This window comes from Taudactylus pleione, unplaced genomic scaffold (genome assembly GCF_031769625.1).
Source record: "Taudactylus pleione unplaced genomic scaffold, aTauple2 ptg000125l, whole genome shotgun sequence".
In the NCBI taxonomy this organism is placed as follows: Eukaryota; Metazoa; Chordata; class Amphibia; order Anura; family Myobatrachidae; genus Taudactylus; species Taudactylus pleione.
This window is the reverse complement of record NW_028284527.1, coordinates 4,029,540-4,044,987: the sequence shown is the minus strand read 5'-3', so window position 1 is coordinate 4,044,987 and position 15,448 is coordinate 4,029,540. Positions and strand designations below refer to the sequence as shown.

Here is a 15,448-nt window from a genome sequence, read left to right as displayed (position 1 = left end):
GTGTGTGAGCACACAGAAACGTTTTGAGCACTTCCTAAGACTTGTGGCATATCCATTCCAACAAGCGGCAACACATATCACGGGCCGTCTAGCTGGAAAAAAAACATAACCCTAAACCACCTCCACTTGCAGTTGCGGGACCTCAATGGAGCTGGCAGGTGCTTTCTAACAACCAAGATCCCTCTGCCGACTACGGAGCAACAGAGCTATGTGACTCCAAACTGGAGATTATACTGTGAGTTCAAAGCGAGTTCCAGTACTGCGGCACGCTAACCCACTACACAGCCAGGAGTGCAGTGCAGATGAAGGGAGATCACAGTACATCATACCCGCATACCGGTCTCCCCACCTCCAACTGTCCGGCAGGCTGTCAGGGAATATAGCCTAACGAGAGGACAACGCAGAGACACGGCTATAACATGCCAATTGGGTGAGCTCATTCCAATAGTTCAATTATTTGCTACCATACCGGCAAGATACAAATTTGCTGCCGCTGATATTGCCACATAAACATTGTTATGCAACAAAGTTATTTTATTGAAAGGACACAATTTCAAATAATCAGGCTTGTACTATAAACAGCCAGGAAGAACTGATTCCTTATCACACTGAACTTCTCATATTTTTTTGCTTACTGCTTTAGAATTTATATGTATGTACCCAATATTTATCATCATATGCATTTATATGTAATATATAGGTTCTTTTAATTTTATTTTTAGATTCTCATTTTTTATTTTACTTGCCCTTGGGATTTACACCCAGACCCTCTCAAATTGATTTTCAGATAAGCTAAAACTCTTCTTTTACCTCTTAAATTGATCATATTTTTATCGGTTATTTATTGCTCTCTGGTGGTTACTCCTGATTAGGAACCACAGTGTTTTATCGTATTTATCTTGTTTTTGTCAAACCTTATTAAATATTTTTTATGGTACTAGCTTTCTTTTATCACTTTATTTTTGTATGCTGCTAAAAGTATTTATATTGCACTAAGCACTTCATTGGTCTATGCTGCTAGGACTATTTGGCACTAAGCACTTTATGATTTATGTATACTTGCTCAGGCTGATTCAAGCACGTTAGCACTCAGCACTTTATTTATATTTATATATTTGTGTGAATATTTATTATTCGCAGGTTGGTCGCCCACATACATATATATATATATATATATATAAGGGCCGGCTCTAGGGGTGTTCGACCAGTGCGGTCGCATAAGGGCGTCACCCGTAGAGTGCGGCACCCCTCCCCAGCATCCCAATTTCAGCGGGACAGCACTATCCCGCTGTTCCTCCCGCGAGCCGCAGTGGCCCGCGGGTGCTCAAATCGGGAGGCTGAGGACCCCCACCGCCGCAGCTGTGCGGCGGTGCCGGACCCCGGAGAGTGAATGGATGCCGCGCATATGCGCCCATTACTTTTGGCCCCTTAAATGTGGGAGGCACATATAGAAACCGTTGTAATTCCTACACCGTTCACCTGATTTGGATGTAATTACCCTCAAATTAAATTTAAAAGTCTGCAGTTAAAGCACACCTTGTTTGTTTCATTTCAAAGCCATTGTGGTGGTGAATAGAAGCCAAAATATGAAAATTCTGTCAATGTCCCAATATTTATGCCCCTGACTGTATATATATATATATATATATATATACTTATCAATCAGATGCGGCACTCCGGGACTTGTTCATAATTGTAATCACTTCTCAGTACATCAGCAACATTTCAGTGCCACAAATACCACAGCACTGTCCTCAAGCTTAACATAAAAACATTATAACATACCTTATATACCGACACCCGTGCTCCACGTGAACGCCAGCCGGGGCGGGACCATACACCCGATCCGGCGGCACATCCTGTATTACATCATCATTACTAGCCTACATCGTGCCCATCATCATAGCAACATAAACATATCTATACATAGATCAGAAACTATCACAAGTACACTCCGGCGACCCAAATAGTAACTATTGTAAGTAATGCTTTCATATAAACATAATCACTATCTACCTAATTATACAGTACAAAGCCATGCATAAATGAAACGTATATAACGCATATACACAAAACAACAAGATGCGAGTGATGTACGACTTATAGTACAGCGCAATAACTACTGTCTGCAACTGAGAAGTGATTCAGATCATGAACAATATCCCCGAGTGCCGCATCTGATTGATAAGTATTCTAAAACCCCATTGCGGGCACTGTGGCAAGTTGTTTAGGTACCTGGGAGAGCCGGAGACAATGTTGTATAATATACAGTATATATATATATATATATATATATATATATATATATATATATATATATATATATGTATAATTTATATAGTGCCACAGTGAGTCTCAATCAACACTGCTGAACTCAAAAGGTTCAGAAGTAATTTGCTAACTGGTATATTAGAAGGTGCCTGGCTCTGAGCATCTATCTCCAATACCAATAAATCCCAAGTGAGACCCACTAGTATCTTACCAACAGCAATAATAGTAGTGCATGGGGAAGGAGACAATGATTCTGCTTTCAGATTCTTTTACACTGGTCTATATGTCATTGTAAAATTAAACCTTGAGGAGAACAGAGCTTACTGGGTCTGTCTATGGTTACCTCTCTTGGCATATTCAATATACAGTAATTCTTGTAATAAGTAAAGACAGTAATTCGGGCCAGGATGTATTATGTTTTGCACATACTATAGCAGAATTTTTCAACCACTGTGCCGCAGCACACTAGTGTGCCATGAGCGGTTGTCAAGTGTGCTGCAGCGGTCATCGCAGCGCGCTTGTACTGTAATGTGTTTTATTCCCGTGGAGGCCAATGTAGTTTGTTTTATTCCTGTGGAGGCCAATGTGTGTGTATTTATTAATGTGGGAGCCAATGTGTATGTTTTTTGATTGGTCACGCACACCGCATCGCCGGATGGTGTTCCTGGGCAATTTTAAAATCTTGTGTAGTGTGCCTCTGTGCATGAATACCTACCTACTGGGACAGCTCTTCCAATAAGAACTGTCCTTTGCGAATTCTCACTTCCTGGCTTATGAAGGAGAGTCCTATAGTGCATGCGAACCCATCGACCTGCGTATGCACAATTGCAATACCATCTATAGATGACGTTGCCAATCGTACAGAATCTCCAGAAAGCATACCGGCACATCACAGCCCCATAGAATTCTATTGTAGATATCCGTTGCAGACCATTTCAAACTTCAGAAAATGTTTTCTGAGGGTTTTACCGCAATTGTTTGATTGATAAATCCTGCCATCACAAGGCTGGGTCCCTGACAATGAAGATAATCTTCTAGCAGGCGCCTATATCAGAGGGACCTCCTGGCTCCCCTGCATATATATATATATATATATATATATATATATATATGTGTGTGTGTGTGTGTGTGCGTGGGTGCGAGTGTGTGTGAATATGTATATATGTGTATATATATATATATATATATATATATACATACATATACACACACGCACACACTCTAGGAGGCTTGCCAACTCTTCCAGGATTGACACACGATTTTGGAGAGCTTTCGGGACCCTTCAGGAGGATAGGCGAGTATGAATAAATATGAATACGTAATTTGTCTTAGTTAAGGTCTATAACTTATTATAAGTAAAAATAATTGAATGTGGATTGCAAAATATAATAACAAAAAAATAAACATTAAATGTACATATTGTATAACAACATGAAGGCCCATCTGGGTGAATGAACATGAAATAGCAAGTATGAAGAACATGGTCACCCTTTTCACATTATTCTAGTAGAAAAAGATTTTTGAATATGCCCCTATGAGTATAGTTGAAATTCTACTTCAAGTGTACTATGTGGCTGACTGTATACCAGTGCAACCTATGGCTCTACAGATATTTTGGAACTACAAGTTCCAGTGTGCCCTCTGGAAGGACATGCTGTTCTTTGTAGTTTCAGAACACTGAAGAGCTAGAGGCACTGGTACCGTAAAAGAGAAGTGTGTATTTAACTCGGTCTTATTCACCTCTCTAGCTTGAATTACTATACAGTATAATATGCTATTTAATCAGAAGTATGATTTTTAAAGTCTCTTACTATATTACAAAAATACCCCTCACAAGAATTACATTTAAAAAATAGATATATATTTATTGATTACTTTTTTCATTATAGCAACTTAATCATGATACTGCTTGTGTAAAACTAGGAGCTTTAAGATTTTTATTTCCGTTAAAAGCAAAAGATCCAGTTCACAGATACAGGTATCCATCTATCTATACTCTCACTATATGGCGATTTGTTACTTTCTGGAATGACAACAATAAAAAATACCTTTTTGTCACACTTTATAACAAAAATATTGCTGCAACTGGCACAAAGTGGTAAGGGGTTAATTTACTGCACTGCTAGACCAATCTTTGAGTAAGTTTAAGATTTGGGGGTATAGTTATCAAAGTTCAATTTTGTTCAGTTTTGCCTTTCTAGTGATATTGCATTCGATTTTGATCATCAGTGATTTACTAAAGTCAAAATCTAATGTGAAATCGAATAGAAAACCAAGCCGGTCCTGGTTTTGAAAATATGGGGAAAAAAAGACGTAGGGGTCCCCCCTATTTTCAACAACCAACACCAGGCTCCTGAACCGGTCCTGGTAGTGAAAATATGATGGAAAAAGATGTAGGGGCACCCTGCATTTTCAACAACATGCACAAGGCTCTTACTAGCGGGGGTGTAATGCCACAACAGGGGGACACATTTCACAGGGTCCCCTGCCAAAGCATTTAGCACCCCACACTAGCCAGCCCAGGCTGGGGATTCCTGGGGAAGTTAGGACCCCCCCCCCCAATAAAGTGGTCTCCCTCTCCAGGTAACCCCAGGCCACGGCTGAAGCCCGGAGCTATCTCCTGCATCCCTAGGCTACTATAGTAACCTGCCGCTGATTGGCTGTGAGTGGCCTGGCTGTCAATCAACAGCCAGGCCGCTGATTGGCTAACAGACACCAGCAGCCTGGCTGTTGATTGATAGACAGGCAACTAACAGCCAATCAGCGGCCGGTTTCTATAGTAATCGCCACTGACTGGCTGGCGGCCCTACAAGTGCAGGAAACCTCGTGGGACCTGGCACTTGCGGAGAAGAGCATATACACATACAGCTCTTCTGTGTCAGTTATGGCTCGGATTGCCGTTTTGATTTTTTAAATGCCCAGGATGCTACCAGACAAGAGGACCGACCTGTGCCAAGGGTAAGGCGAGTATTTTTTTTTTATCCAAAGAGCAGGACTCTACTGGACAAGAGGACCAAACACCGTGGGACAAGGTGAGTATTGTGTGAGTGTATGTAATAAAATTTTACTTTCAACTGTGTGTGTACTGTCTTTATTTTACCACATTGTGAAACATCAGTTATAGACACAACTGAAATAGCGGGTTTGGTATGAAATAGCCGCCGGTTCAAATCCCGACAGCAGCATCCTGATGACTGAAGAACCAGACAGTGGCAGTAAGTACCCTAATATTTATTCGTCATTATGTTTTTATTTATGAAATTATAAAAGTTATGTATTATAGTCATGATATATATTTTTTGATCCCCAAATGCACTGCACAAAACGACTCCTCTTTCATTTCTTTCTTGTATTTTCCATATTTGATATACTGTAGGAGTTGAAGTGGTAGCACATCCATTCTTAATAAATTATATTAATAACTATTAACATCTGAAGAAAGGGATACACTCAACCCCTACTGCTTGCACATCGTTTCACAGTGCATAGCCTGATTTGGTGGTCAATAGCTAGCTGGTCTGAGTCTAATGTAGTGTCCACACTGAGGACCTACCTTGTGACCTCAGCTGCTTAATCATGTGAGTTCTATATCACCGATGTGCAATAAGTTTCTGGATGTGCAGTGCATAGGTAAAGTAGACACAATCTGACTGTCTGGTTGTTAACTGTAATCTCTGACTAAAGTTCTTGTGAAATTTCAGAGCATAGAACCGTATATAAGCAGCACTGCACAAGAAGTTAGTTTGTTCACTTCCTTCATGAAACTTGTTATGAAGCTCAACAGAGGCCACTGGAGAGCCATGATCTTCTATGACTACAAGAGTGGCCTGCGACAGCAGGAGAGTTTTGACCAACTGCGAGCTGCTTTTGAGGAAGAAGCACCGTTCCGGACCACTTTTAGTGGTTTGCAGAATTTCAGCGCATTCCTGGAAGACAAGGAGGGCTGCAGCCAACCTGTGTCCACCATCACAGAGGACATCGTTGCTGCCGTTGTCTCACTGAGATCTATCTGCTCAATACTCCACGAAAAGCTTAGCCTGAGCATGGTTTCTGCACACTAGGTGATTATCAGCTGACTCGAGAGCAGAAAGAGGCTCGGTTGAATTTGAGCTGCAACATGCTGACCAGGTTTGAAGGCAATCGATCAAACTATGTCTTGGAGAACAACAGTGGTGATGAATTCTGGATCTACAGTCTCGACCTTGAGACCAAACAACAGTTGGCCCAGTTGGAGGTGCACCACCACAGAAGTTCTGACGTGAGCGCAGCATGGCGCAGATGGTGGCTGTTTTTGTGGCCAAGACTGGTCATGTAGCTACCATACCACTCATGCAGCAGAGCTCCCATAACTGGGGACTGGTACGCCAACTAATGCCTGCCGCAAGTGCTGGAAGCCATTTCCAGGTGCCAACCAGGAGCTCATGGTGCCGTTCTCCATCACAAAAATGCACCTGCCCACCAGTCCAGGAAAGTGGTGGATTTTATGGACCATGAATGCATCCAGAAACTTGGTCATCCGCCGTAGTCCAGACCTGGTCCCTGCAACTTTGTGTTCCCACAAATCAAGCACAAGATGTGTGGAATTTGTTTTGTGTAATTGGAAGCTGCAGTGGAGACCTTCATCCAGCATGTAGAAGCAGAGCCGTAACCAGTGGTTCTGGCACCCGGTGCAGGCCATGCCTCTTCCATGTGATGTCAAATGGAGCGGGCAGGGCAACGAAAACCAGGAATTACAGTCCTTACAGGGCTGTAAGGTCAACGGTGTGCATGCCTCAATCATCCTAAGGATGCTCCAGGTGGCACAGCTACAGAGATTCTGGCTGCAGGGTGCCTGGAAAGGGGACATGGGACGTGGGTGAGCGGCAGTGGCGCCCACAGAGCTCTGTGCTGTGTGGCCGCACCACTCGCACATCCCTAGTTACGGCCCTGTGTAGAAGACATACCTGCTTCGGACTGGTCCAGTTGCTTCACCAAGTGGTTTCAGCCCATGCAAATTTGCATAGTCTTCTATGGCGAGTACTTTGAAAAAATTTAATGTTCACTTTGTTTGTAAATATAATACTTTTGTGCATCTGGGAACTTATTACACATGCTTCAGAGAAAGAAGATACCAGCTTTAAAATAAGAATTTTCACCCTTCTAGCTAATATGACTACATCATTTAAATATTGCCATCATGCTACAGCCCTCCATAATCCCCATTCCACGACCCCTTTACTAAGAACTCTGACATTGCCCAGGTGTTACAAATTTATTATAACCCTCTCTATCAAGCCTCACCTCCTGACCCTACTTTGATGGCAAAATTACTTGACGAAGCAGACCTCCCTTGTCTCACTCCTGCCCAAACGGATGTCTTGGAGGCTGAAATTACTGAGGAAGAGACAGCTCAAATATTGGCCCTTCATTCTAATAAGTCTTCGGGGCCCGATGAATACTGCGCTAAATATGATAAATTGTTAAACCATGATATAATCCCTACTCTTCGTGAGCTTTTTCATTGCATACAGGTAGAGACTTCACTTTTTCCTAATTTTATACTACACTCATCCCTAAGACGAACACAGATTTACCACTACCCTCCTTTCATCGCCCGATTACGTTACTCAATGTTGATTTCATATTGATGGCAAAGATATTAGCAAATTGGTTGCAATCTGTCCTTGCCTCCTTACTTACAGATCATCAACTGGGCTTTCTCAGAGGTAGACATTCTGTAAAGGCAATTCTATTGCGATCGCGGCGATATGGCTGACAATCTTCAGCCTGATTCACCTAGTTTCCTTTTAAGTCTAGATGCCACTAAAACATTTCATATGGTCTCCTGGTCATATCTTTATGACATACTAGCCAGAAGAGGGTTTGATCCTAGTTTTATTACCACAACTAAATTATTTTATACTGTTAGTCACTATGTTCAGAGGAACAAGACAGTGTTGTCCCCTACCACCCTTACATTTTAATTTAGTCTTAGATCTCATGCTTCGAGAAATGCAGAATCGGACATTATTTCAAGAGATTCGCTTTGTAATAGAGGTTGTTAAGATCTCGGCCTTTGCAGATAATGTCCTCTTATATTTGTTGGATCTGAGGGGGAGAAATATCCCCATTGTGTGGGTGTCCAGATCAATCGCGTATCTTGAGATACAAATACCAAAAAAGCTTAATAATTTTGACAAAAATGTTATGCAGTATTTGGGAAGACACTGAGAGATGGCACAAACGTAACCTCTCCTACTTAGGATGGGCCAATCTAGTCAAACTTATTTTGTGTACAAGATTGCTGTACCAGTCCCTTCCCATTCTGTTAACTAAGAATGATACTCTTGAGATTGAAAAGTGGCAACCATAGCAACTGACCATTGCTAGGTACCTGAGGCTGGTTGCCATGGCAACTGACTTGCTAGGCAGCCGGGTCTGGTAACCCTGGTTTCCAACATGGGGAGGCGAGACATCCCTTTACCACTGCTGCTGTTCTCGCAAGCCACTACCACATACCCGGGTCCTAGACCTATTTCCCCTAGCTTATCTCCAAGCTCAACATCATGTTGTGACTCTTCTAGAGTATTATCACGAGATGACTAGGAAGCCTCTGGACAGATTATTGCTCCAAGAAACCCTTCCTCTTAAAGCCATATCTATTCATTATTCTTTCTTACACACCCCACTACAATATGACACGATAAAAACTTGGCTTGCACAAGGAAGACACCAATTCCCATCCCTAACCAAACAGACTTTGCTACAAACATTTACTAATTCAATTAAAATAATTCCTGCAGCGTCATTTGTCGAACGCAACAACTATATGTCAATATTCTACAATACACATCTTTCCTCTCACCTAAGATACCTGTTAGGACTGGCAGAAGATCACTCCTGTCTCAGATGTGGGTCTTTGGGGATGTAGTTTGGAAGCCGTCGGTCTAAACCCCGACCGCCAGCTTCCAGACGTTCTAATTCCAGCGTGGTACTAATGACAGGCGTCTAAATCTAGACGCCTGTCATTAACCAGACGCCGGAAGACCGATGCCCGGCATCCCGATCGAAGTGAAGTTTTGGGCTCCCGGGGGGGACTTAGGGTTAGGCATCGACTCTCAATGTCGACTCTCAATATGAGATCCAAAGAGCTGTCACTATCAGTGAAGCAAGCCATCATTAGGCTGAAAAATCAAAACAAACCCATCAGAGAGATAGCAAAAACATTAGGTGTGGCCAAATCAACTGTTTGGAACATTCTTAAAAAGAAAGAACGCACCGGAGAGCTCAGCAACACCAAAAGACCCAGAAGACCATGGAAAACAACTGTGGTGGATGACAGAAGAATTATTTCCCTGGTGAAGAAAAACCCCTTCACAACAGTTGGCCAAATCAAGAACACTCTCCAGGAGGTAGGTATATATGTGTCAAAGTCAACAATCAAGAGAAGACTTCACAAGAGTGAATATAGAGGGTTCACCACAAGATGTAAACCATTGGTGAGCCACAAGAACAGGAAGACAAGATTAGAGTTTGCCAAACAACATCTAAAAAAGCCATTACAGTTCTGGAACAACATCCTATGGACAGATGAGACAAAGATCAACTTGCACCAGAGTGATGGGAAGAGAAGAGTATGGAGAAGGAAAGGAACTGCTCATGATCCAAAACATACCACCTCATCAGTGAAGCATGGTGGTGGTAGTGTCATGGCATGGGTATGTATGGCTGCCAATGGAACTGGTTCACTTGTATTTATTGATGATGTGACTACTGAAAAAAGCAGCAGAATGAAAACTGAAGGGAAAATGCCCCAAGAACAAGCAGGAACTGAAGACATTTGCAGTAGAGGCCTGGCAGAGCATCACCAGGTATGAAACCCAGCGTCTGATGATGTCTATGCGTTCCAGACTTCAGGCTGTAATTGCCTGCAAAGGATTTGCAACAAAGTATTAAAAAGTGAAAGTTAGATTTAGGATTGTTTAACTTGTCCCATTACTTTTGGCCCCTTAAAAAGGGGGAGACACATATAGAAACCGCTGTAATTCCTACACCGTTCACCTGATTTGGATGTACTTACCCTCAAATTAAATCTGAAAGTCTGCAGTTAAAGCACATCTTGTTTGTTTCATTTCAAAGCCATTGTGGTGGTGAATAGAGGCCAAAATATAAAAATTCTGTCAATGTCCCAATATTTATGCACACTTGGTCACTTATTTACCTCTGACACCTGAATGGGCCATACTCTGCATCTTACCTAGGGTTGGGTACGGGATGCCGTCGCTCAGGATCCCAGTTAGAATCCAGATATCAGCATCCTGACAGGGTTAGGATACCGACACCTGAACCCTAAACCTAATCCTCCCTCTAGTACCTAACCCTCCCCTTAGGCCTAATCCTAACCCCTAATCTTAATCCTCCCCCTAACCCCAATACTGTTGGGATGCTGGCGCTGGGATTCTGACTGGTGTAGGGATTACGGTGCCGCCATTCTGAGCGCCGGCAGCCCGACCGCTGGGATCTCAACTGTATCCCCTTACTTGGGGGCATATGTGTGGCACAGGGGGTACGTAAGTTATTAGTGGTAGCAACAGCTAAGAAATGTATCCTACAAAGGTGGGCACAGCCCACCATCCCACCATTCTCACTTTTTCTAGAAAAGTTATTCCATGTTTTTAGGATGGATTGGCTGGAAATTTCACTGAAAAAAAAATGATGGAACACTTTTTTGATACATGGAAGAGCTACATCTCTATCCCCGTTACTTAGGGAATAACTGGAAATGTTTCAAAGGTACATTGTGGTATGAAACACATATGCAGGTCAGAGTATAATCATTTTCTGTATTTACTAATATGTGGATATTGCTTCTTTTATATTATTTTTCTACATGTGATATTGACACTTTTTGTACTTTGTACATTACTTCTGTCATATATGTCAAACTTGTTTTTTATATATTGTGTATTCATGCTACAAAAAAGAAAAGCTTTGTTTAAAAAAAAAATCTGAAATGTAATCCTTCAAAGACCACCTTGAAGATATGAAGAATCAAAACAGAAGAAACAATATCAGCATTAAAAGTAGTCGGTTACCAGTGAATCTCTTTCTGCTTATTTACTGTACCTCCCCTGATCTGACCACAGAGATGCTCCACTTAGACCATGCCCATACAGATATGAGAATTTAAACGAACTCTGACGAGAGATGTCATTATATGGTTTATTGATTATCAAGAAAATGATGTCTTCCTCCAGAAATGTTCTGTCCAATCCACATTCTAGATTCCATCTACAAATGTATAAGAATCTGGCTTTATCCACTCTCATGAAGAGGAATTGCACGATTAGTATCACAAAAGCCTTATGTAACCATTCCATCAAGTATAAGTGGGGCTTTCCCTTCCAGCTCATTGCTATAGATGGGTGCATGCACTCCATTAAATCTCCTGAACAAGGATATGCTTCAATTAAGACCCTTGAATCATCACAGACCTTCCAGAGACGTTTTGTTAATTTACTTCAGCTTCTCCAGCTCAGATGTCTGTCCCGCCATTTCTGGGATGCCAAATCGCCAATGATATTGGTGCTCAGAGACGGCTACATCACTGCTAGGGGGACGTATGAGCAGAGGGAAATCCATCACTCATTATTTCCTCGAACACAGCAGGAGGGATCGTGTCAGAGAAAGCCCATCTGACGGCAGTTACATCCCATGCAGCTTTGCAAGGTAAGTGGTTAACAAATACATAGACAAAAGCAACTCCAGTTCCTCAGCGCCAGCCCCTAGATCCCTATATTGGGGCCTCTGCAGAGTTGGAAGTTACATGGAAGTAAATTACTGTAAAGAAATGTTTCCTCACATAAGATACACGACTTGCATTCACCTTTGTATATACAGCATATGCTGCTATTTTACAACAAATTATCAACATCAGCGCATACTTGCAAGTCCCTGTAGCAGGTGTAAAAGATACGCCTCTTAGCATATGTATATATAAATATTAGCAGGTCGGTATGGACTACATTTACACAAATACACCTTCAATGAACTTTAGCTACGGGGGAACGCCTTTTCCCACACCCAAATTGTATACGACTCTTCAGAGCCGCACTGACGCGCATACGTTTTCTGAACATGCACGGTGCGCATTACGCTAAGCAGACAAGTACAGCAATGGCCAAAACTTTTGAGTTACACAAGTATTGGTTTTCACAAAGTTTGCTGCTTCAGTGTTATTAGACCTATTTGTCAGATGTTACTATGGTATACTGAGATAAAATTACAAGCATTTCATAAGTGTCAAAGGGCACGATTCTATTCTATGCGATGTGAATAGCGCCGGGATTGAGCTCCCGGAGCTATTCAATACACCGCGCTGCCAAGTCCGACTAGGATTTCTTCTCGCATCCCCCCGGGGGTGAGAGCAGAAATCCGACAAAAGTCCCGGCGGGGCTGTTTTATGCCCTTAGCACCGGGAAAATAGCATCGCACCGGGAAGTTAGGTCGCGGAATGCCCGTTATCACGCCTTAAACAGGGTGTTTAGTCGTGAGAACGGGCATGCTCCGACTAAACACCGCTCGCAATTGAATAGCTCCGGGAGCTATCTCCCGGCGCTATTCACATCGCATAGAATCGTGCACAAAGTGTGGTTTCTTCTCAGCCAAGGGAGTGGGATCACTCACAATTTTTCCTAAGAACACAGCCATGAATAAAGAATGGTACCAAAACATCCTCCAAGAGCAACTTCTCCCAACCATCCAAGAACAGTTTGGTGACGAACAATGCCTTTTCCAGCATGATGGAGCACCTGGCCATAAGGCAAAAGTGATAACTAAGTGGCTCGGGGAACAAAACATCGAAATTTTGACTCCATGGCCAGGAAACTCCCCAGACCTTAATCCCATGGAGAACTTATGATCAATCCTCAAGAGGCAGATGGACAAACAAAACCCCACAAATTCTGACAAACTCCAAGCATTGATTAGGCAAGAATGGGCGGCCATCAGTCAGTATGTGGCCCAGAAGTTGATTGACAGCATGCCAGGGCGAATTGCAGAGGTCTTGAAAAACAATGGTCAAAACTGCAAATATTGACTCTTTGCATAAACTAAATGTCATTGTCAATAATAGCCTTGACACTTATGAAATGCTTGTAATTTTACTTCAGTATACCATAGCAACATCTGACAAATAGGTCTAACAACACTGAAGCAGAAAACTTTGTGAAAACCAATACTTGTGTAATTCTCAAAACTTTTGGCCATAGGTAATGTCAGGCTCATTGGGCCAAATGTAATAGGGTGAGAGGTTAGGAAATGTCAGAGTTTAGCAGTAATCTCTCACACTATCACATTTCTCAAATTTTTTTTCAAAACGGGAAAACATCTGGATAAGAGTTTAAATCGTAAGAGTTTTTTTTAGTCTGAAAAACATACAGATTTATTTGCTTGTTCCCAGACTCTATTACATTGGCCGAGTTTAAAAAGTGTGAGAGTTTACTGCTAAACTCTCACCCTATTACATCTGGCCCATTGTGTATTAGCAATATATAAAATTGCACAAACCAGAAAATATTTATTTTGGAAAAAAATATATAATATCTAACAAGAACAGTTATACGTAATCCTCATGATGCTCCAGTGGTGTTTTCACATAAATTACGGTAAGGAGTTTAAAGTACATTAAAGAAAACATGTTTCCCACTCAGAGACGCTATATAGTAGTTGTAGGTAACTAACATATCATTATCTGAAGGTAAACTTGTATTTTAGATTTTGGAATGAATTACCATGACCACATAACATTCTGATTTCCTTTTCCCAACAGATGAAATATTCAACTTTAACAATATAATACTTATATCAGGGTACGTTCACATAAGCCATCATTATGGATATTATTCTTCTACGATGGGCAATACATATATAGCAATATACACGTGTAACTGAAATACATGAAACTATATAGAGATAAATACATGAACACAAAAGTGGAGACAAATGCATTAGTTTTGTGGTTTGATGTGATGAATGCATCGGAATAAAATAAATGGTCAAATACTGCTAGATGTTACTGCATCACTATTGCAATAAATACAGTTTTGAATGAAATTCGTTTCAACACAACAGGATGTGGTTCATCGTGCTAGACACTGTAACACACCCGAGAGAAGACTGTCATTGTATATAGTATATAGAAATGTACCTACTTTTTCTGTTGTCCACTGAGTGTTTGCGTTGTTCCCAGTGACCAGGCTGAGGAGAGCAGACAGGCAGAGTATCCCCACAAGGCAGGCGGCAGTCATGGCTCTGCTCTCCATCCTCCATACGTGTCCGATCAGCGGCAGCGCTTCTCCTCCGGCAGTAGCATTCCTCTCTCTCCCCCGCTGGTGTAATATCCCGCACCGCAGGAGGGAAGAAGTCATAGGTAGGCGGGGAAACAGATCCTGCATGCGTAGGATGGGGTATGTTTGCTAATAACAAATGCAGTCGGATGAACATATCTGTGCGTCATCTTGGTAAGTAATGATGTGACATCTGGAAGGAAGAAGTCTGGCTTGTGATTTGTTGTAAACACCAACAAGTTTATCAAAGCACCACTTATACCACTATAACGCGCAGTATTATCACCAATAAAGACACTTAGGAAGAACTTTCCCTTATGCAAAAAAAAAAAGTTCCGTTCCACTCCATAGTCCCTATACAATGGGAATACTATGCATCAGTAGTCACCACCCAAACACACTGCTGCTACTGGAATCCTTGCAAAACTCAACTAGAAGTCTGCAAAGTAGGAGCGTGTGGTTTGACTACCCGACCCGACGTTAACAGGTTGCTGCTATTTCCAAGTTGGAGAAAGACCTCTGTGACGTAGACACCACGTGACTGCTGCAGGAGGCGGGACCGCTCCTGCGTTATCATCCACTAAGGCATAGAGGGGGAATAAATATCTGTGGCGAGCACAGCGAGCCACTGTGCCCGAAACGTGGCGAGCGTAGCGAGCCCGCGAGGGGACACTTTTGGTGTCCCGTTACTATTCCCGCCCCTCTCCCTTTCAGGCCGAGTCACGTGGGTGTGACGTCACAGGGCCATCAACCCTGTATAGTCTAGACCTAACCATCTATAACAGGCTATCCCCATCCTTGGCTAGGTGTAGTATAGGGTCACCTAGCCGAGACTAGATAAAGTGACATCA

The 15,448-nt window shown here is 42.2% G+C and overlaps 1 protein-coding gene across 2 annotated transcripts in view; it reads right to left on the bottom strand.

Annotated features, from left to right (window-relative positions):
• Nucleotides 1-14,644, bottom strand: part of QPCT (glutaminyl-peptide cyclotransferase) — a 152,361-nt gene extending 137,717 nt beyond the window's left edge. For both annotated transcript variants that reach the window (XM_088472501.1, XM_088472502.1), the window contains exon 1: nucleotides 14,463-14,644. In XM_088472501.1, coding sequence (XP_088328627.1) covers nucleotides 14,463-14,573 — 111 coding nt within the window. In that variant the 5' untranslated portion in view covers nucleotides 14,574-14,644. The remainder of the gene's footprint in view (nucleotides 1-14,462) is intronic.
• Nucleotides 14,645-15,448: the final 804 nt, after the last annotated feature.